Raw genomic sequence first — 23,301 nt, forward strand, 5'->3', positions numbered from 1 at the left:
GCTTAAAGTTTACCTGATTGAACTATAACCCAGTTTGCCGCTGACCTTTTCAAAGCTCCTCTAATGAGACAAACTGTTTGATATGGCGCAGTAAAAGGTGACTCAGGCAAAACTAACAGCACTTAGAGTAAACAAAGCTTAATGTGACTTACTGTTTGTTTGTTTATTAGGATTTTAACGTCATGTTTTACACTTTGGTTACATTCATGACAGAAACTGTAGTTACTCATTACACAAGATTCATCAGTTCACAAGGTCCTGGACAATTTAGTGTCTCCAGTTCACCTCACTTGCACGTCTTTGGACTGTGGAAGGAAACCGGAGCTCCCGGAAAAAAAACCCACGTGGACACGGGGAGAACATGCAAACTCCACACAGAAAGGACCTGGACCGCCCCACTTGGGGATCGTACCCAGGACCTTCTTGCTGAGAGGCGACAGTGCTACCCACCGAGCCACTGTGCCACCCGTGAATTATTGTGCTAAAACAATGAGTGAGGAATTTCATTAGTAGAGAGAACTTATGAGCAGTAATAATTAAGAGAAGTTTAGTGCTCCTGTGTCATTCTTTTAGTACATTAAACTACGTTAAGCCTTTTTAACAATAGGCATTTTAGACTTTCGGAAAAGCTGATCTCACAATTTTTCATAACCCCGAGCTGTAACACAAGTTTAAAAGTGAAACGGTAGGAAAATCCAGATAAACACAGATACATGTGGAGCTTTCAGACTGGATTTGATGGTTATTCCACACAGCATGTGAATGTGCCCTTATGATCTCAACTATGCTATCAACAGTTCAGGGAAGGACTTCTGCCATTCAGTTCTGCTTCAGTGCAAACCTACAAAAGAAAACATCAGATTTGATAATAACTGATTGCATTTGTGAAAATGTAAAATGTGTGTTATTATTTTCCTTATGAATCTATTTCTTAAAAGAGTGGAAAGTTCCACTTCAGGCTCTAGCAAGCCCCTTTCAGTCCACACAGCCGAGCTAAGCCGAGCTCTTGGCAGGACGCAGCTGCGACAACAAATATTTGCCATTGATTAGAGGGCGCATCAATGAAGTGCGAAATTAGCTTGTAGTGTTGCGACAAAGGTCCTCTCCTTCCCCCACTTCACCCGTCCGTCCCTCGTACCCCCTCTCCCTCCCTCTGGTGACTTTCCGGCATCCTTCACTTGCTGCTCGGTGACTGGAGTGGCTGCTGAGTGACTCAGTGTGCGCGTGCCGAGAATAAATCAGATTTTCTGTCCTGTTTTGCCGGGCCGGTGAGTTCCTTTTCCCGGCGGAGAACTTCACCAGTGCTGCATACCAAAACAGGACCAGATCCACACTCCCCAGTTACAACCGGTCTGATAGTGAGAGGCCAGAGAGGATGGAGGGTTACACACGTACCCGCGCTGAGTGACGTACCCCTCCAGTGACCGATCGTGAGCCTTTGAGCCGTGTTGTGTTCACACGTGTCTCTCACGCTAGACTGATGCACAGAGGAGGGAGGGGGATGGCGTCAGGAACAGCCACAGGACACTTCCTTTTAGCAGGACGCTAAAAATAGCAAACGCAGGAATGTGAAGGAAGGAAGAGTCCAGCGCTGCTACTGTTACTTTATAACCAGACTGGTTTACTGATGTCAGCTGGGTCATGTGGTACTGGGAAGCTTGTCTTTAATGACACGTGCTCTCTGTGTGAGTTTGCATCTGGATACTCTGGTTTTCTTCAACTTCTCTAAACATGCCAGTGGGTGGATTGCTGCTAGGTACGCCCCGCCTCCTCTACCACCCTAAAAATATTCAAGCAGTAAAAATAAATATAGTTTGTAAGATTTATTTTTAAATGTGAAGGCACGGTGGCTGGGTGCCACCTTACAGCAAGTAGGTCCTGGGTTAGATTTCCAGATGGAGTGATCTGGGTCCTTTCTGTGTGGAGTTTGCATGTTCTCCCCGTGTCTGTGTGGGTTTCCTCCTGGATTTCCGGTTTCCTCCAAAAATTCAAAGATGTGCAGTCAGGTTAATTGGAGATAAAAAATTTGCACGGTGTGTGTGTGCCCTGTGATGGACTGGTGACCTGTCCAGGGTGTTACCTTCCATTCGCTTGGTGAATTGCACCCACTATGACCCTGACCAGGATAAAGCAATGGTTTACATTTACATTTTTGGCATTTAGTGGATGCTTTTATCCAAAGCAACTTACAGTTGTGACAGTATACAGTCTAAGCAATTGAGGGTTAATGGGCCTTGCTCAGGGGCCCAACAGTGGCAACCTGGCAGTGGTGGGGCTGGAACCGGCAACCTTCTGATTACTAGTCCAGTTAAATTATTGTCGGTTATATTTTATTATAAACACGTACCTAGACTTATATGCTAATTAAGTGAGCTGATACTGGAACACTACAAGCCCCATCAGGCCCTGCACAGCATGTCACCTGACCATCCCAGCATCACCTGATCATATCCACATAAAAGTCATCCCAGACCTGATTTACTTCCCTTCAAATAACCTCCGCTGCATAGTCTCAGAGCACAGATTTACACCTCTTCCATGAGTTCCAGCCCCAGTCATTTCCTGTTCTTTTGTTTCAGTTATTTATTACTGTTTCCTTAATCTTGTTATCCTGATATCTGCCTACTTAGGCAACAAAAAATAGGGTGGTAACTGGGATTACCAAAGAAATACATGAGGGTGATGCTAACAGCTAACTAAGCCAATAAATCCAACAAATGTGACACTGAAATAATTAATAAATCCAACAAATGCTTTGGTGCTCACTGATCAATTTAAGCTAACATTATGCTAGCTAAGCAAACAATCTCTATGTATGGCACAATCTGACCTAACTGTGTCGCCTAGGCTGAGATGCTAACTGAGCTAACTTATGAGCACTGAGCTAAGAAAGCCATTTGTACTTTGGTATTGATTTTATTTATTGTTTTAGTGTCTTATTTCACTTCAAATGTGCATTTTAGTCATTTTATCTGAGAATAAATATAATAAAATAAATATAACTAAGCTACACTGCAGCACTAGCTAAGTCAATATGAGCTGGTGAATGCTAACTGAGCTAACAGGTTAATTATGTAGGCTGAGATAAGAAAAGCATTTTTTTTTTAGAACTTTGTTATTGATTTTATTTATTGTTTTAGTGTTTTATTTTATTTTATATCTACATTTAAGTAATGTTACTTGAGAATACAAGTAATGAAATAAAAATAACAAAGCTAAGCTACAATACTACTTAATCTAGCTGTCAATAAAAGTTTTTACTTTGTTATTGATTTTTTTTTATTGTGTTAGAGTTTTATTTCAGCTTAAATGTACATTTTATCTTACTTGAGTATAAAATGAACAAATCAATGAACGTTGGAGCTAACAGGTTAATTATGTAGACTGAGCTAAGAAACACATTTTTGTTACTTTGTATTTTATTTTATTTATTGTTTTAGTGTTTTATTTCATTTTAAATGTGCATTGAATTTGTCATGTTGCTTGATAATACAAGTAACAAAACATAACTAAGCTAAGCTACAGCACTACTTAAGCTCAATCAGACTTGGAGAATGCTAACTGAGCTAACAATAAGAAATGCATTTTTTACTTTGATATTGATTTTATTTATTGTTTTAGTGTCTTATTTCACTTTCAAAGTGCATTTTATCTTGAGCTAGCCAAGTCAATTAAAATTGAGAGTGCTAACTGAGCTAACTGGCTAATTAAATGAACTGAGCTAAAAAAAGCCTTTTTGTTACTTTGTTATTGAAATGTATTTATTGATTTAGTGTTTTTATTTTTACTTTAAATGGGCACTGTAGTCAATTTACAGTCTGCTTCAGTGTTAATAAAGGGAACGTATCAGGAAAAAAATAATTAATAATAAAAATACACCAACAGCAGAAGTGTGTGTGTGTGTGTGTGTGTGTGTGTGTGTGTGTGTGTCAGAGAGAATGAGTGTATGAGGCAGCAGATCATTTCTACCTGAACACAGCTGGCCTGTTGCATCCCGCCAGATTGAATTTTTCCGAAGGGGACAATGCAATTACACCTACTGTGGCCCGCTACATGGGATAAAAGCACTCTCCATATGGCCCCTCCGTCAGCTGAGTGAGGATCAGGCTGATGTGCCGAGGCAGATGTACACTCCACAAAAGGGGGATTACAGAAAAAGTTGCTCTCTGGCTTTCTCACCACCAGCTGTACTTTCACAACACTACAATTTCTGTAAATCTCACTGAAGGAAGTGCAGGTCAGGCGTAAACGTGTCCACCTGTGTTGTACTTTACAGAAACAGTTCTGTCTAAAATTCTATATAATCTACACAATTTTCCTTTTAGCCCCGATGTCGTCAACCTGCCGAGATACACTGGGTGTCTTTTTCTTCTGCTTGAAACTACATTGCATTATTATTATTATTATTACTATTATTGACATTATTATTATTATTGTTGTTGTTGTTATTGTTATTATTACTATCATTGGTGCTTGGGTGGCGCAGCGCTAAGGTACGCTGTTAATGAGTTCTGGGAATCTAGGGTTCAAATTTCAAAATAGCCCCGATGTCGTCAACCTGCCGAGATACACTGGGTGTCTTTTTCTTCTGCTTGAAACTACATTGCATTATTATTATTATTATTACTATTATTGACATTATTATTATTATTGTTGTTGTTGTTATTGTTATTATTACTATCATTGGTGCTTGGGTGGCGCAGCGCTAAGGTACGCTGTTAATGAGTTCTGGGAATCTAGGGTTCAAATTTCAAAATAGCCCCGATGTCGTCAACCTGCCGAGATACACTGGGTGTCTTTTTCTTCTGCTTTAAACTACATTGCATTATTATTATTATTATTACTATTATTGACATTATTATTATTATTGTTGTTGTTGTTATTGTTATTATTACTATCATTGGTGCTTGGGTGGCGCAGCGCTAAGGTACGCTGTTAATGATTTCTGGGAATCTAGGGTTCGAATTTCAGCAATGCTATCGATGGACATGATTGACTAATGTCTGAGATGGGAGGTGAACTTGTAGTACAGATAGAAATAGAAGGGTTGCATCAGTAAGGGCATTCATAGTAAAACTGTGCCAAGTTTAGTATGCAACAGCTAATGTCCAAAATACAATAGCAGCAACAATTATTATTATTATTATTACCGTTATTCTTCTTATTTTTATTATTATTATTATTATATGAAATGCTGTCAAATCTATTCTGACTTGATCATGATCATATGGATGTTGTTTCTACAGAGCATTCTGTCCTCTGTTTGTCTTCAGACTTTTTAATGGCTCATTCATTCATTGTCCCTCTAACTGTATCCATTTTTCTTGTTGTCCTCTTTCTCTTTTACCCTCAACTCCTCCAAGCATAATCGTATTTTAAAATGAACTGGTTCTTTATAATTTGTTCAAAATAACAAATTTTAACCAAGTTTGGTTTACATGAAACTTTACATGAAAGTTTAAGTTGATATGATTGAAAATCCAACTGTTTGTTTTCTTAGTCGTCCAATGTTCTCTCAAAGATCTTGACCAGCACCAAAGTTCAAAGGCATCGGTATTCTTTCTGTCCTGCTTTATTATTGTCCATTGTTCACATTTTCCCAAAAGGCTTTGACTTGTACTCACAGAACAACATTGTTAGCCTACAAATAACAAAAACTTTCAGTTTTTTTCATATTTCTAGCCACAACTATTGCTAACAAGTGTGCTAAATCAATAACATAAAATAAATTAAATGTTTAGTATCTTTTGGCAACAATTTAGGGAACAGTTTGGCAACTTTTTTCTGTTCCAGTATGAATGTGTCCTTGTGCACAACACAAGGTCCATAAAGACATGGTTTTACAAGTTTGGAACTCTAGTGTCCTGCACACAGCCTCAATGCCAATGAGCATCTTTGGGATGAATTTGAATGTTGATTGCAAGTTGGGCCTTCCTGTCTAAAGTCAGTTCCTGAACTCATAAGTGCTTTTTAACAGAACTGGGATAATTTCTAACAGACATGCTCCAAAATCCTGTGGAAAGCCTTTCCAGAGAAGTGAAGGTTTTTATAGCCACAAAGGAAGGGGGAACAACTGTATATTAAGGTTCATGGTTTTGGAATGGGATGTCCAACAAGCACATGGTCAGGTGTCCACATACGTTTAGGCATTAGGTGTAGTCAACATTTTTCCAGGGTTCAAAATTTAGCAAGATTGCATGTTTCTGCAACCATGCCTGTTAGTCCCAACAAAGCATTGATATGGTGGTTTCTTTTAGGCTGTAATCAGAAAGTGCTTGTCGCTCTAAATAAACTGTTATTTACTCACACAGACCCTGACAAACATGAGCTGCTATCAGACGTACCTGCTGTTTTTGGTCTTGAATATGATTATTTACACATATTATAACCTGAATGCCACTGTCTTTAACTCCTTCTAAAACACGTTTATTTAAACCTTCCTGTTGCAGTCGGCCGAGCTCTCTGGCTGATCGATACCAAGGATGGTAAAGAGAAAGGCTTTTTCTGGAAAGTGGCTCTAAATATAACGATGTATGCTTCAAGGCTGGCACATGAGCGGCTGAGCTTGCACATTTTGAAGAGATAAGAGCAAGTCAGTCACTGCTGCTCCTCCATCCTGATCTAAAACACTCAAACAAAGGCTGTTCCATGAATTAACGGCCTCTCTGGCTGCCTGTTACCGTCCATGCATCTTAAACCTTCACAGGACTGTTTTTACCTCCAAGAGAAAGATAAAAACGGACACGGTGATGGAACGCGACGGTGGCTGCGGCAGAATTATTGGTGGAACGTGTCGGGAGAGCTGTGTTAATGGTCTGAGCTGAGATTCGGGCACTGAGGAGTGTCGGGTTTTTTTCTTTGGCCATGTTATCTGGTCTCAGACAAGCTGTCTTCTTTAATATCTCACCTCCACCGCGCTTGTCAGCTGGGATTTCCTGATAGGACGCTGTTGTTTGACCTAAATAGTGACAACTGCGAGCCTTGTGACAAGCAAGTGGCATGAAGAGCGGCCCGTTCCAACATCTCAGCACAGTCTAACGTTAACAGTCATGGACTTAATAAAAATAATGACTTACAACTGGTCAACCGTTATATCAGATGCATGTTTTACATCATATATTCACCACATGTATTTTTAAATGAATTTGCATATTGCTAAAATAATGAAAGGAGCAACTTCTGTTTTTGTGTAGCTATAAGTCACTCGCTAAAACGTCATCAAAGTGTGAACATGAGACGAATCTGCATTTGTAAGGAATTATCATCAGATCCAGTCTGAAAGCTCCACATGTATCTGAGTTTATCTGGATTTTTTTCACCGTTTTACTTTTAAACTTGTGTTATAGCTTGAGGTTCTGAGAAATTGTGAGAATCGGCTTTTCCAAGAGTCTAAAACGCTTATCGTTAAAGAAGCTTAATGTGACTTAATGTACTAAAAGAACAACAAAGGAGCACTAAAACTCTCTTCATTATTACTGCTCATAAGTGTCTCCACTAAAGAAATTCCTCACTCATTGTTTTAGTACAATGTCACGTTAAGCTTTGTGCCCCGGGACAGCAGCGCAAAAGCGAGTTTGCCGCTTCTCATGTGAATGCGCCGGTACTGAACAGAATACGGAATTCCAAGATCAAGCATCTCCACAATTAAGAAGCATAAGGAAACAATAAAGAAATAAAGATAAAGTGCAGCTTTTATTGTATTGTTTATTGATTTTAACTGTTGTATTGTATTTCAGTGTTTTTCATATTATATTTGTGTTATAAGTGTTAAAAACAACCACATTATTTTACATAAGACTAAAATATATGCAGTTCCACAGGACCATGGAACGCATTAACAGGTTTCCTATGCATCCTTATGGGAAAAACACATTAAAACTCAACACCTTCAAAAATAGATGCCACTCCCAGAACCAACTGACGTTGAGTTTCAAGGTACCGCTGTATAACCAAAGCGTAAATTACTGTATTATTTGTGTGTGCGCACTTATTTATATATTTGTTTTAATTTGGGCATTTTGGTTTTTGTATCATGGAATCTAGGCTATTATACATATGCAATAAATTACAATTCTTTAATTTAGTTTTGGGGCGAAATGGTGGCTAAGTGGGTAGCACTGTCGCCTCACAGCAAGAAGGTCCTGGGTTCGATCCCCAGGCGGGGCGGTCCGGGTCCTTTCTGTTTGCATGTTCTCCCTGTGGCTGTGTGGGTTTCCTCTCACAGTCCAAAAACATGCAGTCAGGTTAATTGGAGACACTAAATTGCCCTATAGGTGTGTGTGTGAGTGTGTGTGTGTGTGTGTGTGTGTGTGTGTCTGCCCTGCAATGGACTGGTGACCCATCCAGGGGGGTAACTGTGTGCCTTGTGCCCCGCCCCCCCCCCCCCCCACCCCAAGGGGTTTTTATAAAAATGTGAAATTCTGAAGTAGAATCTCAAATCAGCTTTGTATTAATTATAGACATTATTGGCACTGGCACCCCCCCCCCCCCCCCCTCCCAAAAAATAATAACAACAAGAACAAATACCCTCCACTAGGATGTACTTAAAAAGGTAGCATTTCTCTTCAAAGAGGAAACGGAGGAATATTGTACCACAAAATACCTCTATTACAGGCTGCTAATGTAAAACAACAGCGAGTGCTTGGTGGAGGCCAGCTGCAGCCACGCGTTCCATTAATCACCACTCGGCGCCGGGAGCTGACAACACGCATGGCAAACAAATTATCTCAAAGAGATGGCTGCCTTTCCTAATGGCAATTAATTACGTCTATTCCATTTGTCATTCAGTGAGGCCAAAACAGTCATCTGGGTGTGTTGTGTATGTAAAAGAAGTGAGAGGGTTTGCTGGAGATCTATTCTGCAGTGTCAGGCACATCAGCAACCCTGTCATCGCTTCTGACAGTGTGGAGGTGGACAGTAACGACTGAGGACTCTCATACACACTATATGAGCACAATTATGTGGAAAGATTAAGATAAGGTGTTTCTGCCACACCCGTTTGCACAGGGGTAAGTCCTAAAGCCACTCACAGATCGTAGACAATACAAAGCCTATAGATAATATGCTTTTTTATTTTTTTTTAAATGCTCTTTTCTCCCCTTTTTCTCCCTTTTTAGCGCGTCCAATTGCGTCATGCTTCCTATCTACCAATGCCGATCCCCGCTCTAATTGAGGAGAACGAAGCTAACCCACGCCCCCTCCGACACGTGGGCAGCAGCCGCATGCATTTTGTCACCTACACTTTGACGAGTGCGATTGCAGATCAGCACCGTGTACGGAGAGACACACCCCGACAGCACTCTCTTCCCGTCTCTGTGCAGTCGCCATCAATCAGCCAGCAGAGGTCGTAATTGAGAGTCATGAGAGAGAGATCTCATCCGGCTTAGTCCCGCCCATATCTGAACAACAGGCCAATCGTTGTTCATGTGGCCGCTCATCCTTAGCCGGCAGGCAGAGCTGAGATTTGATACAATGTATTCGAGATCCAGCTCTGGTTCCAGTGTGTGTTTTTACCGCTGTGCCACCTGAGCGGCATATGCTTTTTTCTACACATAAATACCTAATATAAATTAAATGTATAAATTATGCACAATTAGAGATTAACAAATACAGCTAAAGATAAACTACAACAGTTATAACAGTATACTAGGTTTAAATCATTTGAGCAATCACATTTCTTCTCTTTTCGTATTAAAGCAATTCAATAAACCCTAGGGAGGCTCAGTGGTGCAGTAAGAAGTGCTGTTGCCTCACTGGGTTAAACTTCTATGTGGAGTTTGCATGTTCTTCATGTATCTGTGTCTGTTTCCTCCAAATGCTTTGTTTACTTTCCAAGTCCAAAGTGTGTGTGTTTGTGTGCATCTCTGTATGTCTGTCTGTCTGTCTATCTATCTGTCTGTCTGTCTGTCCGTTTGTCCAGCTATCTGTCTATGTCCACACACACACACACACACACACACACACACACACACACACATATATATATATTTGTGTGTATATAGGGGAAGAAGGCAAGCCAGCGGAGGCAGTGTGATGCTTTGGGCAATGTTCTGCTGGGAAAGTTACAGAGCGAAGTCGCAGAGTGCATAAAAGTCACCAACACTCTTCTGACTCAGTAACTACAGAGTTCCAAACCTCCTGTGGTATTAACATCAGCACCACAAAAAATGTGCGCCAAGAGCTTCATGGCTAAGCAGCTGCATGCAAACCTTACATCACCAAGCACAATGCCAAATATAGGATAGAGTGGTGTAAAAGCACACAGTCTGTAGAGCAACAAATTATGTTTTCTCTATCTAGCAGTCTGATAGATGAGTCTGATTTTAATAAATGCCAGGTGAACATTACCTGCCTGACTGCACTGTGCCAACTGTAAAGTTTGATGGAGGAGGGATAATGATTTAGGGGTTTTATTTAGGGGTTTGTCTAGGCACCTTAGTTTCAGTGAAGAGAAATCTTAATGCTTCAGCATATCAAAACATTTTGGACAACTGTATGCTTCAACTGTATGCATGGGAACAGTTTGGGGAAGGCCCTTTTCTGTTCCAGCATGTGCCCTGGTGCACAAATCAAGGTCCATAAAGGGTTTCAGGGTGAGTTTGGTGTGATAGCACTTTTAAAAGCCTTGACCTTAACCCCACTGAAAACCTTTGGGATGAACTAGAACTGATTTTTTTACTTGCCAGGCTGTCATTGTAAATATGAACTGGTTTTTAATGCCTTGACTGGTTAAATAAAGGTAAATAAAATAAAATATTGCAAGCCAGGTTTGTCTTCCAACATCTGTGTCTGACCTTACAAAAGCTCTTCTTGATGACTGGGCAAAAATTCCCACATACCCCTTTTCCATCAACGTGGAAAGGAGCCGGTTCCAGTTCGCAAACTTGATTTTTGAACCGGTTCTGCGGTTCTTTTTTTTTCAGCGCAAACCGTGACGTCATCTGTCTGCATGTCAAAGTGTAGACGTTTGGGTGCTTTCACATGAGAAGCTGTAAAACCGCTATGCTGTTGTCTCATATGGAGCTTGACGCTGCACCTCCATCTTTTAAAGTTCACCTGATTGAATTTTGATCCAGTTTGCCACTGATATTTTCAAAGTGCCTCAAAAGAGATGAACTGAGTTATATGATGTGGTAAAAGTGACCCGGACAGTACGAACAACGCTTAACGTGAAAAATAAAGCGTAACATGACTTGTTGTACTAAAACAACAGCCGATGAATTTCGGCAATACAGAACACTTATAACCAGTAATAACCGAGAGAAATTTAGCGTTCCTGTGTAGTACGCTTTATTTTTTATGTCAAGCTGAACCCCGAGCTGCATAACCACCACACGTGAAGTAAATAAAGCTTAACACAGGTATATGTGCTGTATTTTAGGGTGGATTCGATGGTTATTTAACACTAATGGATGTTCACGCTGTGGAACTTTAGTGATGTTTCACCACTCAAGCCGAGCGCTGAGCAAATCGGCTATTTGCGCTGAGGGTCGCAGTGAGAGCGAAACACAAAACGCTTCCCACGTGAATGCACTAAAGAAAGCAACAATGGCGACAGACATGTCTACGTCTTCTTATCACCAATACTTGAGCTATGCTTTTGCCATAAAGACGAGCAACAGCACAAATGCTCTCAGGTAACCTACACGCTCTGCCATCATGTTACTACTCTTTACTTTCTTTATGTAACGCCTACCGTTGATGATGCAGGCTTGGTTCCCAAAAACTGGCTGAAATGCAGGTCGGTTCTCTACAAAACACCAAGGTTCAAAGAAACCCGAACAGAACCGGTTCAAGAACCAGGGTTCTTTTGGTGGAAAAACGCTAACAGAAACACTCCTAAACATTGCATAAAGCCTTCACAGAAGAGTGGAAGCTGTTATAGGTGCAAAGGAGGACCAAGTTCATATTAATGCCTGTGGATTTACAATAGAATGTCATAAAATCACCTGAAGGTGTAATGTGTAGGTGCCCCAATACTCCTGCTCATACATAAAAAGCCTGACCAATGGCCGATAAACCTCACTGATCTCAATAATAACACCGAAGCAGCATCAATAAAAATGAAACCACGCTTCACAATCAGCTTTTGCAAATCATATTTATTTCCAGCCGACATGAACTTTTATCCGGACAAGGAAGCATGAAAAAAGGAAACGTGCTTATGCATTCTGAGCACGCCGGCAAAGCGCGGAGAGAAAAGTCTATTTCAACCATCATCAATCTTTTGATTACTTACACGCCAGCTCCCACGCGGCGGCTCCGAGATGCCACAGCCGGTTAATAATTCTATCCATTTTCAAAGGAAGACTCCGTCATTTATTACGTTCCATATCTATCTCATCAGCTGTCTAATAAGTCTGTTGATCATTGGCTAATGCCCAGGCTAGTCTGGTCTGGTAATGCACATGGCTACGCTGTTTCCTTTATTACCAGACTGAGCAAGCTGACCATCACTAATGAGAAGTGTAGAGAGCCTGGTCGGGATTGCTCAGGCCATGTTGGGCTCTGTTGGTGACCGGTATTGCTTGGACTTTAATCACTGTGATTCATTCCGATCACATCGGAGGCTAATGATGCCCATGATGCGGTCCTGTAATGCACTGGGTTCGAGAGAGAAGTGGCCAGGCCGGGAGGGAGAAAGAATGTCTGATCATATGAAATAAGCTTGGATCTATAAATCATGTAAATGTCAGGATTTTCTGTGTTGTGTTTGCTGGTGATCTATTGTACAGTGACAGACGCATTAACATCTCAATCATCATGACTGACAGTGATGACTAAGCCTAAGTTCACACTGGCGGACGACAAGTCGCTGCTGTTGCTCACGGTTTGTCTCTGTTGGGCGTGTTAGGAGGCCCTGCCAGTATAACATGAGGGCAAGCATCGACCAGAAAATGTGAAGATATGTCATGCCACCTTGTTGCTTATGTTAGGAATATTTTCAACCATGTGGCCACCTGACCATCCAAAAAGCATAAGCATTACCGTGAAGCTAGCCTCAACAGGCTTAATAGAATCTAGTAATCTATGCCCAATATTCTAGTCCCAATATTCTGGAGCTTGTCTGCAAGAATTTGCAGAATGACAATGACAATCACAATCAGCGTTCTAATTTTACCCCAAGGGTTGGTCAGGACTCCTGGAGTTTGATTTATCTTTAAGGCACTGGGTAATAGTCAGAGACCTCTTCAAAAAGTTATAAGTAAATTAGAAGCATATAAATAATTGTATATCATCAATTTTATTTGCAATGGGTTAGTAGTAGATACTAGATTGAAACAGCTTTTTTTTTATTTTATTTTTTATTGATTAATTTATTGAGCAGCACAAGAGAAAAACTTCAGCAAACGCTCCATTTAAACTTACACCGATCAGCCATAACATTAAAACCACCTCCTTGTTTCTACACTCTCTGTCCATTTTATCAGCTCCACTTACCATATAGAAGCACTTTGTAGTTCTACAATTACTGACTGTAGTCCATCTGTCACCCTGTTCTTTAATGGCCAGGACACCCACAGGACCACCACAGAGCAGGTATTATTTAGGTGGTGGATCATTCTCAGCACTGCAGTGACACTGACATGGTGGTGGTGTGTTAGTGTGTGTTGTGCTGGTATGAGTGGATCAGACACAGCAGTGCTGCTGGAGTTTTTAAATACTGTGTCCACTCACTGTCCACTCTATTAGACACTCCTACCTAGTTGGTCCACCTTGTAGATGTAAAGTCCGAGACAATCGCTCATCTATTGCTGCTGTTTGAGTTGGTCATCTTCTAGACCTTCATCGGTGGTCACAAGACGCTGCACACGGAGCACTGTTGGCTGGATATCTTTGGTTGGTGGACTATTCTCAGTCCAGCAGTGACAGTGAGGTGTTTAAAAACTCCAGCAGCGCTGCTGTGTCTGATCTACTCATACCAGCACAACACACACTAACACACCACCACCATGTCAGTGTCACTGCAGTGCTGAGAATCATCCACCACCTAAATAATACCTCCTCTGTGGTGGTCCTGTGGGGGTCCTGACCATTGAAGAACAGCATGAAAGGGGGCTAACAAAGCATGCAGAGAAACAAATGGACTACAGTCAGTAATTGTAAAACTACAAAGTGCTTCTGTATGGTAAGTGGAGCTGATAAAATGGACAGTGAGTGTAGAAACAAGGAGGTGGTTTTAATGTTATGGCTGATCTTTGTATATAGTGGTGCACAGGTCAGTGGCGTTTAAGAACCAGTAAGATCTAAACAATCACATGACAACTCCGGGTGTTTAAACACTTTTGCATAAAATGTTGGTTTTACACTGTGGTCTAAATTATAAGACTCATAACCACATTTCATGACCAAATGTATGTAGACGCTTGTTCTAACTGGTGAGTTCAGCTGTTTCTGACACACCCACTGCCAACGGGCTCATAAAATCAAGAACAAAGTCACTTTATCTTTATAGACCAAACCTTTGCAGTAGAAAAGGTCATACTGAAGAGACTTTATAGTCTTATAAAGGATTTACAGACTCACACAGAAATAATCACATTTGGCTCAAGAAAAAACCCTTAAAGGGAACCAAAAGTAATAAAGCTGAACTGACTCTGAGAACAATTAATAAGATCAATAAGATCACTGTGCCTGCACGATCAGAAGGAGAATGGGCTCTGACATAATCCCTACTGGAAGAAATGTAGCTCTTACCCTACTTGATAAAAATAAAATGATGCCATTAGTCATTTTCATCATGGCTTTTTTTGTTTTAAAAGAAAATAATTCCATTTGTCAAGCAGTTGCATTACATGATTTTTTATGATAATAAAGAACAGCCAAATTTGGCTGTTAACCCTTAAGGTCAATGCCTATCTCAATTTTGCAAAATAAAACATTTTAAGCTTCTGCAGTTATATTAAAGCAATAACCCTTTGATAAAGATGCTTTTTTGCACAAGACCTCACATGCAATACAATATACAATAACGATACAATAAATTTGATTACTATTGAAAACAGTTGGAATTCTTTTTCTGTACTTTAATTGGTTAAATAAAGTTTCAAAAGAATTTACCAAATCACATACATTTTACAAATTGTATCAACTTCTTGGAGCCGCTCGGGGGGCGCAGTGGTAAAATACACTTACACACCGGAGGGGGCGTGTCAGTTTGCTCTCCTCAATCGGGGCGGCGGTCAGCACCAGTAGAGAGGAAGCATAATGCAATCGGTAAAAATGGGACGCACTTAAAATCGAGAGAAAATGCATTAAAAAAAAAAAAAAACTTTTTGGAAACCTGGTTTATAATTACCTACACTTAATTATTGTCAAGTTTATTATGTATTATGTTTATTATGTTTCATCCTATTTCTGAAACACACACTGTAAAACAATACAGCCTCAATAAGTTATGTGAACTCATTTCTTCTTTTCAACTCAAATTGTCATGACAAGTTTTGGATTTTGAACTCAGGTTAACAGGTTTTCAGAAAATATAACGTAAAATAATCAGTTGTCTTGACTACTTGTGAGTTTTTCTATGTTGTCAATGTTCATTCAACTCATGTCTGTAAGTTATCAGTTAAAAAAAGAAAAGGGAGAAAGAGTGGGCGATTCCGAGAGGTGGGCACCATTTTTGAGTTAGACAGAACAATAATATTTTTTAAAACGTTAAAACCACGTTTTAACGTTTATACCACGTTATAACCAATTTTTTCACAGACGGAAAGCCATTAATATTAATACTGATTAAAAACAACAACAACACGTTATACGATAGTGGACTACTTTCAGCGGCAGAGGGACACAACTGACTCTGGACTACGGTTTGAGGCAAATTGAGTGTGGATTGATACACCGAGTGGAGTTTGGCAAGTTGGAGTAGCGTTTACTACTGAAAGCATCAACGGCAGGAAGCAGGTGAGTTTATCAATGTTTAAAACCTTTGTGATAAAAAGCGAAATTGTGTGCGCCAACCGAACTCTTTAAATGTGACAGAACTGACTGTTACCACGGATTTACTCGTTGTTTCGTCATGTTTGCCGAGGCCATGAACGCTTAACATCAGGTTAACAGTTAGCTACTACACCACTTGGGTCCATGGCAGATATTTTAAATGGTGGTTGCGTTGTTTTGTGCTGTAATGCGTATAACGTAACATTAACTGGGGCAAAATAAACTTTGGTTTGCCTTTGAACAAAACGTCTGCATGCGTGCTCGGGTAAGCTAATAGTGGTAAAGATTATGTTAACTAGCTAGCTAATTCGTTAGCCATCCAGTTTCAATGGTAAATAACGACTTATTTTGTGCGTTATTACACTGTGTTGATCTGCTGAGTGTTAAAGAATTTGTAATTTGTAGTTAGGTTTAATTGACCTATGTAGGGATGAATGAAGAGACCTGAATATCTCACTATCCAGATAACAATTTTATTTACATACATTTTTGAGAACACAATTCAGCAGTCTTGTTTTTTTCTCTCTGCAGGGTTCTGAAGGCATGTCACATTCATGAAGTGGAAATGGCCAAGGAAGAATACTACAGCACTACAAAGAGCAGATTTATTCCTAAACAACATTTATGGAACCTGTTTGCAATAAATATGTTCAAAAGTGGCATTGTTTTTATTTTGGGTACACATTGCCTTTTTAAAAAATGTACTAAGAGCCAAGGTGAAATTTTATGTAACAATTGTTGTTTAAATAAATGTTATTTATGAACAAAAGTTGTAAGTTGATTCATTATAAAGTTTAAAGAAACTGGGAAACATTTATTAGTCAATTTGAAGTCTAGAAATGACGAACATAAGCACTGTTAACTTTAGCCAATAAGTTATGTAAATACAGCTGAAGTTTTATTAACTTGTGTGTTAAAAGTGTGTTAAAATAGTGAGGAATTGTATGTTTATTTGACTAGATAGCTCATTTTCCAAAATAGATAAAATAAACACAGTAAGTTATTTTGACTCAAGTTGAAACAATGAATAATCATTAGTTAAACATTTTTTTAACTTAACTTCTTGAGTTGTTACAGCGGTTTTCTTTAAGTTGAGTTTACTCAGCTTTTTAAGGCAGCAGGTGAACTTTCGTTTCTGAGTTTAACCAACTTGAAATGTTTTACAGTGCAATAAATTATTATGTGAAACAGCATTAGCCAAACAGGTCATTAGCCGAACGTCTATTTAAGTAAAGCAACAGCATCAAGTGGAAACATTCACACCAACAACAGCTTTAATATGAACAACTGTCCAAGTAGTAAACAAATTCTGCATAATTTCATCTTATATTAAGTTTTATCTTAGTATTTATAAATGCGTAAATGCAAAATAACTTGATTTATAATGGATTAGTGCTGCCAAGAACACTTGGCACATTTATAACACGGTTATAACACTGTCATGACAGTCTAATGACACAGAGTTTAAAATATAGTGTTCCATTTAGCATTTGGAGTAAGTGTGCTCACCACTCATGTTATACACATGTTATAATCACTCTGCTTTATTTACCACAGATAAATACATTCCATATGAGATGCATATTATGAGATGCATAATATTAGATGCATAATATGGGATGCATAATTCCATCTCATATTAAGTTTCTTAGTATTTATAAATGCAATTCATTGATTTCTAATGGATTAGTGCTGCCAAAAACACTTGGTACATTTATAACACGGTTATTACACTGTTATGACAGTCTATTGACACAAAGAGTTTAAAATATAGTGTTTCATTTAACATTTGGAATAAGTGTGCTCACCACTCATTTAAAACACATGTTATAGTCACTCTGCTTTATTTACCACAGATAAATAGATTCCATATGAGATGCATAATATGAGATGCGTAATTCCATCTCATTAAGTTTCATCTTAGTATTTATAAATGAATAATTGCAATAAATTGATTTTTTAATAAATTAGTGTTACCAAAAACACTTGGCCTATTTATACCATGGTTATAACACAGTTATGACACAAATAGTTTGAAATATAGTGTTCCATTTGGAATTTGGCATAAGTGTGTTCACCGCTCATTTAAAAGCACATGTTATAATCACTCTGCTTTATTAATCAGTTTGAGGTTTAAAAAAATCTTTGAGCAGATGCTGCTTCCTATTCTGCCTGTCCAGCACAGAACGTTTCTCTATTGAAACACCATGTGACTGATTTGCTAATGCCATATTCACTTCTGCTAAACCTACTTAAAAAGCTTAATCATACAAAATGATATAAAGTACCTCATGTAATGCTTATCCAAAGAACAGGATGAGAGGAAGTACGTTTCAAAAAATTGAAAGATCTAATTATCGTTCCCCGGGTCCTTCACTTATGCACGCGCACACATGCAAACTGAATAACTGAGTAAAGAGTCAGAAACGACTCTTTTCAAACAAATTATTCATTGGAATCGAATCATGGAGCCGTGCTCTTATCTATGGTAAAGATTCATTCGTTTTGCTCACACAAATGAATCAGTTCATTTGTGAAAGAGATTCATTTGTGGTTCAAGCCTTGAAAAGCAGCTGTATAAACCAATCAGAGCTTCCGAATTCCGAATTTTGGGCGGAATTTCAATTTCTCTCTTGATTGGCTTCAGCTTACTTACTTTATAGGAGGATAAACACAGTGCTGGAAATGTATTAATATATTCTGGAAGTATTCTGGAAACATATAAGATGGCCTTCAAGAAGAAAAACAAGGCAATTTTATCCCTAATGGAACAACACATGGAAATAAATTTGATTCACAATTTGAAGAAGAGAAGCTCAGGTAAGCAGCGGTTATGATTTTGTGCTGCTGTGTGGTTGATCTGGGTCGCGGTGCTGTTGTTTAACGTGCACTTTTATTTTGCAATGATAGCAAAGCATTATCAAATATTGAACTTTTTCGGGATTTTTTTTATGCTAATTTATTTGAAGTAATATGGACAGCAGTAATGTGAGATTCTGTTGGTTTGTTTGATATAAATATTGTCAATATGAATACAAATACAGCCTTAAAATAATACAAAATATAAACACTGTAATTAGTCAGAATTGATCAGAACTACTGTGTTTTGTGTTTTTAAGATAACTTGTAAACCAAATAAGCTAAAATACGAGCAGTGGTCTGCCAGTGTACTTTAAGTTTACATTATATCACATCGCATATCGCCACTCCTCAAAAGCAAATCAAGATATTAGTTTTTTTGTCATATCGCACAGCCCTATGTACACATACTTTTGGCCATATAATGTACATACACAAACTAGGGTGATAAGAGCCTCATTCCTCAGAGGTGTCAGATGTGACCCTGCACCTCTAATAGACCCTGCACCAGATAATAGATGAAGATCCCAATTTCAGGAGACTTAACCAGGAGCGAAAGCAAAACCAAACCAAAACCAAAGCTCCAACACCAAATGATAGAATTGAGAAAAGAAAAGTCAGGCTGCACTCCACACAACATGATCGCCAGATGTGGACCAGGAAAAAATTATAGACTTGTCATTAAGGTCCAACTCTGCCAGCTACTCAGTCCACCAAGAGTAAAAAGCAGAATGCTCACCAGAGGAAAAGACGAGGAAACTCAAAAAATCAGCAATGGCTAAAAACCCAGAAATCTGCCACATCACACATAGGAAAACTAAAAACTGAAGGATGCCTGAGGCATATACAGAAACCACAAAGTGTCTATCATTTATGAATGAGTTCCCAGCAATCACAGCAAAAGAACACTAGAAAAGAAGGTAGTGGAAAAAGCAGCAAGTCAAATGACCAAACCCAGGGTGGAGACTCCGGGATGCTTTTAAAGTGGTGGCCTGAGTTGTAGACTAACATTTAGGGCAGTTGTAGCCTAGTGGTTAAGGAACTGGACTAGTAATCAAAAGGTCACTGGTTCAAGCCCCACCACTGCCAGGTTGCCACTGTTGGTTACACAAGATTCCTCAGTTCAAGTTTTTAATGTCAAACACAGTCATGGACAATTTTGTATCTCCAGTTCACCTCACTTGCACGTCCGACATCCCTCACTTAACTGAACTTAAACCGTACGTGAAGTCACATCCATGTAATTTATTGCCTTTCCCATTGTCAATAAAACACATCTGTGTAACAATTAGGAAACAAAGATGAGCAAAACCTTAGTTGAGATGCTAAAACATGATCTGACTACAGACTGAATCACACAGACCAGGAGCTTTTCAATGATCTGATTTCTTAAATAAATCTAACAATTGCCAAACACGTGCATTCATGCAAATGTAGTCAAAGTACTGACTTTTATTACCCCAGTGACCCTTAAAAATTGATAATGAAAATGTTTATGACAGAACTTCTAATGTTATTGAGATTGTCTCTATAAAATTGTGTCACTTTGGGTGCGTTTACTGTGAGAAGGTGCGCAAAATAAAGTGTGGGAAGAAGCGACGGAGAGAAAACTATGATAAATGCACAACGTGGTCAGGCACTCGGCTTGCCGGCCAGCGTTTATAGATGTGCGTTGGCTTTTTAGCACGGCTCAGTGGCTCATGAGGCCAGACTGGCTCCATATTTACCTGTCTGTCACGCTCGCTGATGCCTGTGCGCTCGACGATAAGGAAAGGTTGCTGTTTAAACAGCCCGGCATCGTGCATATTAATTCAGGGAGACAAAACACGGCCGGCGAAATATAACCACCAAGCGAAACCCGAACAAAGCAGGTGATTCTATTTATTAATCCTGAGCACTTCCGGCCTGGCTATCGGAGGTTGCTCGGTCTCTCTCGCGGCTTTATCTATCTCAGTTCATTTTTCTTTGTCTCTGACTCACTTCTTCAATTTCTCTCAGTGTGGAGCGGTCAGCGGAGGTGCTCGAAAGAATAACGATGTAGTTTGTGGGCAGGTGTGACTCTATACTGCAAAAAAAAGAAATAAAATATGCCACAGAACATGCTGAACAAACCTCAGTGCAGGCATCCAACAATAAAAAAAAAACTGTATGTTTTATTACACAAATATTAGTTGTTAATTAATATCTAGTAACTACATCATTCTAAAGAGGGTCTGATATTGTTATTAAATCATATGTAATTTGGACTTGATAAATTATATGATTTGTAATATTCACTTTTACTGTATTTGCACTGTATTTTATATTTACATGCATTTTTTTTCTCCCTATACCTGCAGCCTACACACCTACCCCAGTATTTCCTGTCAGGATACACTCCCACCCTGACATACATGCAGAAATAAAAATACTGAGATGTCGAGCATTATTTTGACAGGCTGTAATAAATAACAGATAGTGGAGTTCACCTCCACTAAAGTAGGTAATCAAACCAACACTCGCTCTCAGGTTGAGTCCTCACACCAGCGAAAAGCAGCAGAGTGAAACAGATTATATCTATCAATGAAAACCTGTCATAAAAAACTGCAAAATATCCTCCTCCCACGTCAGTGTAAGTAAAAAACACATAAAAAAGTACAAGATAGAGACCATTGAGAAGTATGCGGTAAAACGATTACATTGTAATAATTAAAGATATTGAGTTATAAACAATCATCCAGATTTGCTAAAGGTTTACACATGCACAGTGCACGTGCACATTTGTCAATTTATATACACAAACCGATCAGCCATAACATTAAAACCACCTCATTGTTTCTACACTGTCCATTTTATCAGCTCCACTTACCATATAGAAGCACTTTGTAGTTCTACAATTACTGACTGTAGTCCATCTGTTTCTCTGCATGCTTTGTTACCCCCCTTTCATGCTGTTCTTCAATGGTCAGGACCCCCACAGGACCACCACAGAGCAGGTATTATTTAGGTGGTGGATCATTCTCAGCACTGCAGTGACACTGACATGGTGGTGGTGTGTTAGTGTGGGTTGTGCTGGTATCAGTGGATCAGACACAGCAGCGCTGATGGAGTTTTTAAACACCTCACTGTCACCGCTGGACTGAGAATAGTCCACCAACCAAAAATATATCCAGCCAACAGCGCCCCGTGGGCAGCGTCCTGTGATCACTGATGAAGGTTTAGAAGATGATCAACTCAAACAGCAGCAATAGATGAGCAATCGTCTCTGACTTTACATCTACAAGGTGGACCAACTAGGTAGGAGTGTCTAATAGAGTGGACAGTGAGTGGACACAGTATTTAAAAACTCCAGCAGCGCTGCTGTGTGTCTGATCCACTCATACCAGCACAACACACACTAACACACCACCACCATGTCAGTGTCACTGCAGTGCTGAGAATGATCCACCACCTAAATAATACCTGCTCTGTGGTGATCCTGGGAGAGTCCTGACCATCTTGTGTACCTGAATGTAACAAACACTCAAAATGAGTCAAGTAAAAATAAACACAATTGTAGTAAAAAGAACTTAATAGCCACTGTTATGTACTGTGGAAAATCAGTGATGTTTGGAGACTCCATAAAGTACCAAAAGATAATAAAAATCTGGCTGCCTCTGCTATGAATCTAAAACAAGGCCAAGTTTGATCTGAAGTACAATGATTCAAAACATTCCAAACTAAATCAATATAATATGGTTCAATAGCACAAAATAACACCTTTAAAATCAAGACATGGTCAAAGCCGCCACCTGTCCTAAACACTATTAAAATCTGAGACAACAAGAGAGGGTGTAAAAGCCTGGAGAGTCTGGAGAGACTTTGGATTGAGAGCGACCCTTGGATTCTAGCTCTAGATTGTGTAATGTTCTGAAGGATTCATTACAGGAAACGACTCAGTGCTGTTTTGTTGACAAAAAAAAGGTTTCACACAGTATTGTTAGACCCCCATAGTCACTAGTCACATTACCCTGCACAACCATTCATAGCACAAACAGGCCTTCAGTGTTTCACTCTGTTTCAAACAAAACACGAGTAATTAATTATTAATAACAAGAGCACTTGTACACTGAAATGAACACTGACGTGGCACAGCGGGACACAAACAGCTAATAAACGGTACAAGGTTATTAGAAATGTTAATACAAGAGCCGGAGGCTTTCATCCGGATAAGCGAAGCTCACTTACCTGGTTGACGTCTATGTCGTGTTTCCTTATGTACTCGCAGTCGTTCACCTGCCCACCGTCAACAAAGTCCATGATCAAAATGCGCTTAGTTGAGAGATTCCAATGAATCTTGGGAACCTAAAACAAAACAACACAGTCCAAATTAACTCATGATGATCTAGAGCAGATAGAATGTCTTTATTTGTCATATATACACGTGTACAGTACAAAAAAAGCTTTTTCTGCATATTACAGCTTGTTTAAAAGCTGGGGTCAGAGCTGCTCTGGAGCCAAGGGTATTAAGGGCCTTGCCCA

The 23,301-nt window shown here is 39.4% G+C and overlaps 1 protein-coding gene across 1 annotated transcript in view; it reads right to left on the reverse strand.

Moving 5' to 3' along the window:
- The window catches only part of adck1 (aarF domain containing kinase 1), a 202,791-nt gene that overhangs the window by 56,516 nt on the left and 122,974 nt on the right, over positions 1 to 23,301 (reverse strand). Inside the window, exon 6 of the mRNA XM_063007546.1 lies at positions 23,008 to 23,124. Coding sequence (XP_062863616.1) covers positions 23,008 to 23,124 — 117 coding nt within the window. The remainder of the gene's footprint in view (positions 1 to 23,007; positions 23,125 to 23,301) is intronic.

The sequence above is a fragment of the Trichomycterus rosablanca genome, chromosome 13 (genome assembly GCF_030014385.1).
Source record: "Trichomycterus rosablanca isolate fTriRos1 chromosome 13, fTriRos1.hap1, whole genome shotgun sequence".
In the NCBI taxonomy this organism is placed as follows: Eukaryota; Metazoa; Chordata; class Actinopteri; order Siluriformes; family Trichomycteridae; genus Trichomycterus; species Trichomycterus rosablanca.